Source organism: Diadema antillarum, unplaced genomic scaffold (genome assembly GCF_040938485.1).
Source record: "Diadema antillarum isolate AM-2024a unplaced genomic scaffold, OU_Dant_1.0 scf00000141, whole genome shotgun sequence".
Lineage (NCBI taxonomy): Eukaryota > Metazoa > Echinodermata > Echinoidea > Diadematoida > Diadematidae > Diadema > Diadema antillarum.
The window spans coordinates 1,560,463-1,572,366 of record NW_027271030.1 but is presented as its reverse complement, the minus strand read 5'-3'; the positions used below and the strand labels follow the sequence as shown (position 1 = coordinate 1,572,366).

Here is an 11,904-nt window from a genome sequence, read left to right as displayed (position 1 = left end):
ATTGGTTTGGAAATGGCTGAGATATCCAAAACATAGCGATTCTAATAGAGTGTGGGACCCACCTTTTATTACTATCGCTTTGTTTTACTTTGTTTATGGATGTTTCAGTCATTCCAGACCCGATCTTCATCAAATAAACTTTTGATTCCTCTTAACATGGTATGCTCTGTACTATTTTATAAGTGTTTTCTTGGTATCTCGCAAAAATTTAAAAGCTCAATTCTCATCTCTACCAATACTGTACCATCCCTTTAAGTAACATTAATTTGAGTTTTTGTTTAAAAATAAACAGAGAAGAACGTTTGACTAAATCTGCGAGAAGACCATTCCAGAATTTGGGTCCCCATCGGTGAAAGCAATTGTTTTGTTTGTTGTTGTTGTTTTAGCAAAGAGTGTGCGAGTACGTGGAAGGTGAAACTAGTCTCTTTTCTTGTGGGGTATGTATGAACTTCGTATTTTTTTACACATAATTTTATGCATAAATATGTCGGGGAAGTTGTTGGCTGAAAACTGATACATAAATATGCCTAAGTTGTAAAGAAACAAATCAGCAAACCTTAAGGAGTCTGTTTTCAAAGAAGAAATAATTCGTGTGAGAATAAAAACCAGCTAGATTGACTGAACGAATAACCCGTTTTTGTATTTTGAAAATTTGCGATTTTGTACAATTCTCCCAGATAAGTATACCGTAATTCAGATAGGGTGAATTTATAAGCGCGAAATATAAATTTTTCAAATTATGTTTAAGAAAAAAAAAATGCAACTATTTCAAGTAATTTTGGAAAGCATCTTAGATAAATAATCTATGTGATATTTCTATTATAAATCGTAGTCAATATATAAACCTAAAAATTTAGACGATTCAACTTGAATTAAACTATCATTATCCATTATTTTTTATATCACCTTGCAAAATATGAGTGACGGAATTACTGAATAACATATGATTAATTTTGTTTACATTAAGAGACAACTTGTTTGCTTGAATCCACATTTGAATTGACTTTAACTCTCTGTTCACTACATCTAAAAGGGTTGTTGGGTTTTGATGTGAAAATGTCTGTTCAATGACTTAAAAACTATTATGTCTATCTCCAATGACTGATGTAAACTCTGCTTCTTCTGTTACTTCGATCCATTTTCGGGGTTTTGGTCACGTGACATTATACGCCTGATAACGAGTGGCAGCACCACAGTCACACCTGCGAGTAGTTCCAGCAAACCAATCACCGTGAAGGCAAACTCGAAGGAATGTCTTTGGAGCAATGCACCTGGACAGCGGCAGCAGGGAAACAGAACGAATCACAAGAATTAAATATGGAAACAAAAAAATCAAGTTCATGTATCTCTGCGGTTCACATCCATTTTGGAAATTCAGGCATTAGGAATAACTATCCTATCAACGAAACGATAAACACACAATGCAATCTGTAATTATGAGTGTGTGTGTGTGTGTGTGTGTGTGTGTGTGTGTGTATGTGTACTACATTTTTTTTTTTTTTTTAGTGAAGACTGCAAAAGAAAACATGAGTTGCATTAAGATGAAAATGAATATGATACAGTATCATGTTACAATGATTGTAATTCGTACTCACGGTGTGTACGCGGGGAAAAGAAAAAGATGACTGTAATGGGGCAGCAATAACTTTACAATTTAAGCTGCGTGATCACTTGCATACAGGTGATCAGTCCTGTAACTGAAATTACACACATTCTGCTCGCTACCTCGATACAGTGCTCTTTTATTTGTGAATGCAGGGTAAGACCCCGTTTACAGTGCGAGGCTCGGCCGCGGCCGTGCCCAGCCCCGCTTCAGTGTAAACGCGGAAAAGGTCAAATGCGAGGCCAAAATTGGCCTCGCATTTGGCCTCGCTCTGGAGGTGGTCTCGGCTACGGCCTAGCCGCGGCCGAGCCCGGCCTTCTCTTGGTGTAAACGCAAACTGGGCCATATGCGCGGCCAAATGCATGGCCAATTTTAGTCTGGCTTCCAAACCCTCTGCCTGTATCTTTCGCTATTCAGGATATTAACCCCCCCCCCCCCCCCAACGTCGAAAACTAGTATAGTTTAAGGTGGTTTTGTCCTGCAAAGGATTTTTCCTTCGGCAAATGCCTTTGCCCGAACGGCGACTTCGTCGACACGGAATTCATTTGGCAAAGGGTCTGAAAAGTAGACAATACCAAATTGCGTTTGTTTACAAGCAGAGCGCCACTACGACAAAATATTGAAATGTTTGAATTAAAAGCGCGGCCGAGCCCAGCAGTGTAAACGGACAAAATTGCGAGGCTCGGCCGCGCAATATAAGTAAAAAAAGTACTTTTTGATGAATTTTGTGACAGCACATTCATTGCTATATTAATCAACTATGGAATATATGTATATATATATATATATATATATATATATATATATGTATATAATATATATATACATAATTATATATGAGATTTTAAAACTCAGTAGCAATGCACGTTGACATTTAGCAGTAGATCTCACTCCGGATCTACAATGCTGTTTCAAAGGTTTGAAAGCGAACGGAGTTAAATGTCACTGGTTCGTAGTGGTGGGATATGCAATCTTAATTTATAACACAGCAAGGAATTTTCTAATGAACAGTCCGATCAAGAGAGAAACGAAGTATTCAACAAAATGTACGTACCACACAGATATCCTCCAATCGTCATTCCAATTCCAATGACTGAGAATGATATGTATAATCCCGCTGGTTTTAAATGTTCCTCAACAGTTTCAACTATCGTGAGAGTCACCATCACTGTCAAACATCCATGGAGAAATCCGCTAGCAGCAGCCAACACAACGAGCCAGAAAAAGGTATAAACTGCTTGGTTTAGGAAAAAGACGGTGGCACTGCACGTGAATAAGACACACGTAGTGACGCTGTTTGGAAGAAGTCGACGCTCAGAGAAGAACCCCGCAACGAATCGGCCAGCGATGTTGCCAACGCCCAGAGCGGCTGCTGATGGGACAGCATTCTCTAGGGTTAAGCCCTTTGAAACGGCGTTGGATATGATGAAGGTCATGGAAGTAGCATACCCTATCCCGTACAGGAACACGGTAATATCAAGCGTGATAAAAAGCGGGTAAGACATGTGTAATTCCACGCCAAGAACTGTCGAAAACATTTTCACAAACTCAAACCAGGCGGAGCGCAGGGCTTGTCCACAGTTGCATATTCCATTCCCTTGGTCTGAAGCTTGGGACAAGGATTTTCCTGGATCACCAGAACGGCTGGATGCGCACGCAGGAGTAATCTTCTGTGAAATGCCAACAATATGAAAACTCTGTAAAATTAACGATCCTATGATATATATAATGTATGTATATATATATATATATATATATATATATATGTTGATAAGGTAGTCCACGTGTTGGCAAGATAAAAAGATAAGTAACAAAGCTGCAACAAAGTTCATGCATGTTCATCAACACTTGAGAAAGGGCGGCGAGACGCTCGAAAATTTGTGTGAAGAAATAAACCGTCGGTGAATACAGCATGAACTTTGTTGCAGCTTTGTTACTTATATATATATATATATATATATATATATATATATATATATATATATATAATTATATATAATCATAAGAAGAACGAGTCTCAAATACGCCATGGATCCAACAAGAAGGTTTTTATTTGTATTACAAAATTTTCAGCCAGCCTCAAGCCTTCGTCAGTGTAGTGCACATGCTGAGACAATGATACGTTTTTGCAAACATGAATCATAACAACATAACATCATAACAATGCTCTGCTCGTCATGCGCGTAGTGCGTGGCCCTGGAGCTGCGTTGTCAAGGAGAGCGTTGCAACACTTGTGGAGAATAGGGGTATGGTAGAAAGTGATGTACAATAATTAAAATCTCAATGAAGACTCAACTCAAACTCAACAAAAGTACCGAGTGTATGTGTATATCAATTATATGCTATATATATTATATACAAATGCATTGATATATATACGTCCATGTAATATCAAACTTTTGCGACTCCATTTTTTCCGTAAGGAGACATTGAAGAAAAGCATGTAATGACGCATATCAAGCATTAATTACAAATGGAGAAAAATTGTAAAGAAATGAGGTAATGATACAACCAAGGATATATATAGGGCCTATTATATACAATCTCATATGAAATTGAAAATTGGAAATTGGATCATCTTCATAGGCAGAGCTTGACTATAAAGATGGCCCCAGATAAAGTTACGAAAATACCGACATATCGAGCAGACAATTAACACTCGACATGAACACAACAAAACACAACGCAAAAGCTGAAAAGATAGAGGACGAAAAATGCATGTTTTTTTTTTTAAATCACTGCTTCCAAAGGTGAACAGGATATTTTTATGTAAATATTTTCTTCTTTCTTTCTTTTTTACACTTTTGTTCTGATTTGTTTCATCTAATTGTATTTTTATATATGTTTCATGTACATGTGTATATGTTTTAAAAGAAGTATGTCATTTTTACCTCATGATGCACGGACATGAGGAAGAACAGCCGTCTGGCTGAATCATGTGCCGTGTTGTAATAAATAAATGAAATGAAATGAAACTGTGATTATGAATCGTAGATTTTAATGACGTTTAAACCGATTATTTCAGGAAAGTTTTTTTTTTGGAAAATATGTTCATTTAAGGCATAATTTACCATTTGCAGATGAAACAAAAATCCAGCATTAGTGCTTCAAAATACTTTTAGCATGTGAGTTAGGGGTAGAAACAGCCAATCAAAAAATTCGAACCAGTATAATCGATGTCAAGCATTGTTAAATATACAAAATGTAAACAATAGTTATAAACAAAAATGTTTCCAAGACTAAACCGTCTGCAGTTATGGTTTGGTGAGAAAATGGCATAATATCTCCTTTTATTTCAGGCTTAATTGCAAAAGATCTATATGGTAGGATGTTCTGTGATACAACCGACCATGCCTCAATGTGATATCTTGAAATTTTTTAAAACCACTGCTTCCAAAGGTGAACATGACCTTTAATGCAATGGTAAGTTCATATTCATAACTGTATTTTCGGAGAATGTAACGATTTGAGTTTTATGTTATATGATTTCTGATTACTCTATACTTGATTCAATATGTAGTTGTTTTGTTTAATACATTACTTGAATATGACTGATATCCAGTTGCCCCGAATATGAATATGGCACTGTTTTATTTGCTTCTTTATGGAGTTAATAGGTCCACTAGACTGTTTATTTCCTATTTAAAAAAAAAAACTGCCCCACATCATCTTAAAGGTTCCTTTCAAGCACTGTTCATTTTTTGGGCATATTGGTGATGAGCCTTGCCACTAATAAACGGTCACACACAAAAACACTCTGTCCCTCGGGTTGGACACAAAGTGAAGGCCCCACGTGTGAGAGAGTCAAAACTCATACACATACAAGATCCCTCTTCATTCATTCATCGTGAAGAGCAAGGTGTACCACCCGGTGAAGTTGTCCCGCCTTCACATCCGACTGGACCCCATGCAGAGACAGGTAGTGCAGTAATGGCTAGCCAGCCACCTTCTCACTTGGAAAATAGACCCCAAAATACAAATCACCTTTTTTGACGATGCTCTATTGAGCGCCATCGTTTGACATGGCAAATACCAGAGCAATAGACCGTGCAGTACGTGCTGTATGAACCAACCATACAATTATGACCAAATTTTGAAGGAACGCTCTGGTAAATAGGGGTCAGAAAGGTGACAACATCCATTCAAAGCCAGAGTTAAAAAAAATGGTAGAAAAGTTAAGTTGTAAAATGTAAAGCCCTATATGTGATACTCAGATTCCATTGAGAACCAAAAAACAAGGTTAAAAAGGATTCCTCACAGTGATAAATACAATAGTCATCTCCGGGATATATAACAGTTTTGTTTTGTTTTGTTTTGTTTCTTTTAAAGGCAAGATTGTGAACTACGTCAATAATCCTGTCACTCAGTGTGAGATTCTCGGAATCAAACTATTCAATGGTGGACAAAAGGTAGGCTTTAGATAAAGGGGCCATGGGGGAAACGTCGATATCATGCTATTGCTTCCTCTTGTTTTTGTTTTTTTTCATTCCGTACTTATTTCCAATTTTCAGAGCTACTCACGAACTTGGATTTTCTATTGTAGTCATGATAGTGACAATGGCAAACTATATCCACACAACCTAACCATGAGCTACCAGTGACGGATCGAGGAGGGGGCGTACCGGCACCCCTTCTAATTTTGTTTCTTTTTTTTTCATATAAAAGAAATGGAAAGAAAAACACTGAAAAAATGGTCCCCTCTGTATTTGTTTTGTTTTTTTAAGAAACTTTCCTTGTCACCCTATTGTATCTCGCTTTTTTTTTTTGCTTGTCAGCCGATGAAACCCCGCAAGTGGTAAATAAACTAATTTGTGCCCTTTTAACAGAATTGTTTGTTCAGTTTGTTTTATTTCTCCATTTGAACAAATAATGTCATGAAAAAGTTTTTAAAAAATCGAAAAGTTTCTTTAAAAAAAGAACATAAAAAATAGACAGGAGTACTCATATAAAGTATAGATAATTACGTGTATAGTACAATGTATGCGTATACATATCATGGTATCCTGAAGTATACAGGTGGAAGAGACCATTATCGACAAGCAATTCGCGTGACTTAGATAATGGCCTCTGGCAAACCTGTCTGGGCACTATGATTTCTTCTTTATTTCTTCTTATTTCTTCTTTATTTTCAGCTGAAGGAACGGAATACATATACATTAAAAATAAATTTGATAATGTATGATAAAGTATTTTCAGTGTCACTTTACCAAGGAGGACAACACAGGGGAATTCAATATGGAAACAAAATTAAGGGGGGGGGGGTGGATACCCAAAAAGGAAAGAGTTCAAAGAAGCGGAGCAAAAGTCGTACTATACAGTGTTTGGAGCTAACTAACAAATGGGAGATAGACCATGACCTGGCATACGAAGCTTCTCATCTGTACCTCGATGAGAAAATATTTTGTCATACTTTGCTGATCAGTGATCCATGCAGTTGATATAACTTTGTGTACACCTAAGTGAACACAATCATATCCCTCCTTTCCTTTTTCCCCCTTTCTTCTATCCTATCTCTGAATTGCAAGTCATACCCCATTCTATTTGTTTTATCATGTACAACGGCTGCAAGCAAATCAAGCTACGCTTAAGTTGTAACCCTCCTGAATTATTTCTATATTACTCATTTTTATCGCTAATAACTTTTTGTTACATATTTTAAAGGCAGCGGAGACAAAACTACTTTGTAAACAACCGAAAAATGCTTACATATAATGTGTGAACACATGAACATGTACGTGCATGTAGTTCCTACAACCATAATGCAGGACCAATAATTCAAATCAAAGAGACTCGAGACACTGAAAATGGTAAGCAAAATCTTTGTTGTTTTTTAATGTTTTTTGTGTATGGACGCATTGGTATCATAATCACAATGCGATAACCTTTGTATGAATTTTTTTTCAGATGGAAACTTTGGGGTTTTTTTTAAAAAAGGAAAGCGAAAACACTGTATGGGTGAAAAAAAGCGGTAGAAGCAGAAGACATGTTCATTAACACTGGATTACTAATTTCATGAAAATAGGCCATCACTGTAACAAACGAAAAAAAAAAGAAATTCTACTCCTAAAATATTATATATATATGGGCCGTGACGCGAGAAAAGGGCCCTTAGCGCCGCTGCGCGCAAACGCCAGGGGCCCGTTGCATAAAACTTACCATTGAATTTCAATGGTAACTACCGTCAAAATTAGGCGTCACAGCCAATCAGCATCAAAGATTATAAAATTTACCGCTGATTTGAAGACTTACCGCTAGAAAGGAGCGATAAGTCCAGCGATAAGGGTTTTATGCAACAGGGCCCTGAAAACGGCGCGGAAGTTTAACAAATCAATACGCGCAAAAAAGATCAACTAGCTAACTACGCGGAAATGCATAGACGCATCAAAAAGTGACAGGATTTTGGACAAAACATGCTGTTTTGAATGCCGTAATTGGAGCATTTAGGAGTGGAATTTCAGACAAAGGTTTGCATATCCAAATACGTCAGAGTTTCTTCTACAATACGGAGGTGAAAACTCATTTTCGGTATATAATGCCCTAAGGGCCCTTTTCTTGCGTCACGGCCCATATATATATATATATATATATATATATAATGATATACAGATGTATTATGGCTCAATATCACGAAAAAATAATGACCACTATTAAACTACCGTAACGTGAATATTCAACGTGTCATTGATTATGTAATCAATTATTCAAATCTGTCTATCAAAGTGATGTTTATCGTTTGATGATAGCGATACCTAATACTCACGAAGTGAGTAACTGTGATAATGTCAGCATAAAGCCCAATGATTTGGTTCCAGTTTCAATAGTATTATTGTGGCAGTCTTAAGCAGATGGTTTCGTTCATTATAAAATCAGATTTTTTGTTCGATCACAGTCATGATGAAAGTGGTTGTCATCGACAATAATTATTAGTATCAGTGAATACTACGTCGCATTTACTATTTGATTACTCTCTTTAAAAAAATCGAGTGAAAATTTTCACTCTTAAAGGAGTGAATACAAAAAAGAGTGAAATTTGAGTGAAATTGGGGTGAATTTTGAGTGAAAATGTTCATTTTCACTCGTTTTAGAGTGACGTCAGGGATCACTCCAAAATCTTCGAGTGATCCCTGAGGTCACTCCAAAATGAGTGAAAATGAACATTTTCACTCGAAATTCACTCTTTTTTGTATTCAGTCCTTTGAGAGTGAAAATTTTCACTCAATTTTTTTTAGAGAGTAATCTTAATGTCTACAGGGATTTCAGTTGATTATTTTCCTTCCTTTCCTCTCACCTTATGCTTGTCATTGTGTCCTTTTTGTTTACTCGAGTCTTCAGTCCTTTCAAAGGGGCGGAGGAGGGCGCCACATACGACCGAAAATAGACTGAGTCCTCCGAGAATGAGAAGAGCGCCTCGCCATCCGTAAATCTTCCCCAGGTACTCCGCCACAATGGGCAGTACCATTATCCCCACTCCGGCGCTGGTGTACACCAGACCAGATGCAATATCAAACATGTCGGGAAAGTAAACGAAGAGGGCAGCCATGGTAGGTGAGTAAACACAGCTGTATCCAACACCTTGTAAATCAAAGCGAAAAACCCGTATATCAAAGCGTGAAGGCATACATTTAACGGTTACATGTCTGGCAACGTTGAAGCATGATCTATTTTAAAGTCTGTATGCGGGTGACTAAGATGTAACATTTTTTCCTGATGATAACAGTACTACTAGACTAAATGCTGATTGGTTACAGTTCAAGTAAGGAATCCAATTTCCTCTAAAACATTTTCATTCAAAATTCATTATTAAGACGTAGTCTCAAAGAACAGTAGAGAGAGAGGGGATGGGGAGAGAGAAAGGATCTCACATATCATACAGTATGCCGGTGTTTCGTTTGAGGTGTGCAGAAAATTATTGTGTTCCTGTCACGTAACTTTGAAATCGATTAAAACACTTGCAAAATCATCACTTAAAGATAAGGTATTGTAGCTATGATTTTCCAAAAACGAACATCTTCTTCCATTCGAAAAATCAAAATCAATCCATTAGATTGAAATTATTGCGATGCATTCAGCAAATCACATCGTAAACGATTTGTAAGGATTCTTGTACGTCATGAAATAAATAAAGGGTAGCTTGTGCTTGTGTTTCCCTTAACTTGAACTTACATACCTGATGCAAATAAACAAAGAACGAATTGGCTGCCTGTCTGAGCGAAAGCGGATGTAATGAGACAAGTAGAGCCTACCAAACCACCGGCGATTATCAGTTGTCTCAAAGTCAATCCACCAAGCAACGTCTTGCTGACATAACCTGTATTGAAAGAGGAAAAGTTATCATCGCGTAATGTAAACTTCTGTACAGTCTTTCCCCATTAAACAAACACATTAGTTGCGAAATTTACCGCACATTCGCAAGTATCTCTCTCCTAAGACAACTGAATGCTTAGTTCACCCTCTTATATCTTCTCGTCTTGACTTTGCAAATGGGATCCTGATAAACCTGCCAGAGCACCAAGTACATCGCCTCCAGCTGCTCCAGAACTCTGCTGCTAGACTGGTACCTCTAACGAAGAAACTTCATACATCTCTCACGTCATCCATAAGTTACACTGGCTTCCAGTTGACAAGAGAATTATCTACAAGATTTTGATCCTGGTTTTCCGTTCTTTACATGGAACAGCACACAGCTACCTTCAGGAACTATCCCATAAGTACTAATCAACTAGATTTCTTCGTTCATCCACTGCTCATACCCTTTGAGTTCCCTGTATTCATCATTCATTGGGAATTTGAGAAGGCCTTCGACCTTGACGGACATTCTCAGCGACAGCTCCGGTATTTGCACCTAAATCTCTCGTTTTTGCTATCTTTGAGAAACCTCACTCACATGAAGTTATAGCAGAATACTTCCAGGACAATCTTATGAAACTTTGGAAGTGATGAGGAGATCTAGGAGGAAACTACTGGGTGACTAAAAAGGTGACGAAAAACTGACAACCATCGATGTAGCTGAAGGCAACTCCCCGATGGCTAGCTACGGGGAAGAGACCGGTGGAGAGTTACCGTGTACAGAGTCAGAGCAAGGGGTAACGCTTCAGCTGCTCAACCAACCGAAAGCAAGGACAATGCTCATCGGAGACCTGCCATTCACCTTGATCAGTCCAACTCCATTCAACTACAGGGACAAATAAAAGAGATAATCTCTGCAGAGTCATTCATCAACAAGTTGGTGGAGCTGATCACGGACGCCACCATGGAAAGCGTATCACAGAACGTCTACGAAGCCATAAACCACGACCTTGAATCAAAAGGAGAGGAAATGGATGCTCTGCAATCCAAGATCAAGCGTCTTGAAGAAGAGCTGCAAAAAAGCAGAGACGTCGAAGAGGAACACGAGCAATACTCAAGACCCGAGACTCGAGATACCGAAGTCAAATACAGGCTCTAATAACCCCCCTAAGTTCACTGAATTGTTTTTTTCAAAAGTCGCATAATCGGGAAAGGTCTGATAAACAATTCAATTTTTGTTTTGTATCTCAGTTAGATGTTCTGAAGTATGTGAGGTTAATGGAAGCAAAGAAGTCTCTTGGATTAGATGACATTTCTATGTATATATTGAAAGAGTCAATTTCAGAAATATTAGAGCCGTTCACTTACATTATAAATAAATCCTTAGTTGAAGGGATAGTGCCTGATAAATGGAAAATAGCTAAAATTGTAGCGATATATAAAAAAGGGGATAAGCTGGATTGTAGTAATTACAGACCCATTTCATTATTGTCCTGTGCTTCTAAAGTCATGGAGAGAGTTGTTCAAAAACAGTTACTTGATTATCTAAACTTGCACTCTTTGCTTAGCAAAAACCAGTCAGGATTCCGTCCCAAGCACTCTACTATTACTGCACTTGCTACCGTCACGGACGACTGGCACCGCTCTATTGATAAGGGTGAATACGTTGGCGCCATCTTTGTTGATTTGCAAAAAGCTTTTGATATGGTTGATCACATGATCCTTCTATCTCAACTGGAAAACATGGGGGTTAATGGCATAGAACTTGAGTGGTTCGAGAGTTATATCTCGAACCGAAGAATAAGGACGTCAATCAATAATACCCTTTCGGATGAAAGATTATTAACTAGCGGAGTGCCACAAGGATCTTTGTTACGACCATTGTTGTTTAGTATATTTATCAATGATATCAATTCGGTTTTTTTCTGACTGCAGGGCCCATTTATATGCCGATGACACGGTTATTTATTACTCACATAAAAACCCGAAATTTGTAGAAAATGTTTTGCAAAAAG

General features: G+C 37.7%; 1 protein-coding gene across 1 annotated transcript; it reads right to left on the bottom strand.

Annotated features, from left to right (window-relative positions):
• Nucleotides 1-1,153: 1,153 nt before the first annotated feature.
• Nucleotides 1,154-9,143, bottom strand: LOC139721272 (monocarboxylate transporter 12-like). Its single transcript, XM_071632594.1, has 3 exons — nucleotides 8,892-9,143; nucleotides 2,888-3,273; nucleotides 1,154-1,271 (listed from the first exon to the last, which is right to left on the bottom strand). The coding sequence occupies exons 1-3, from the start codon at nucleotides 9,141-9,143 to the stop codon at nucleotides 1,154-1,156; spliced, it is 756 nt and encodes a 251-aa protein (XP_071488695.1).
• Nucleotides 9,144-11,904: the final 2,761 nt, after the last annotated feature.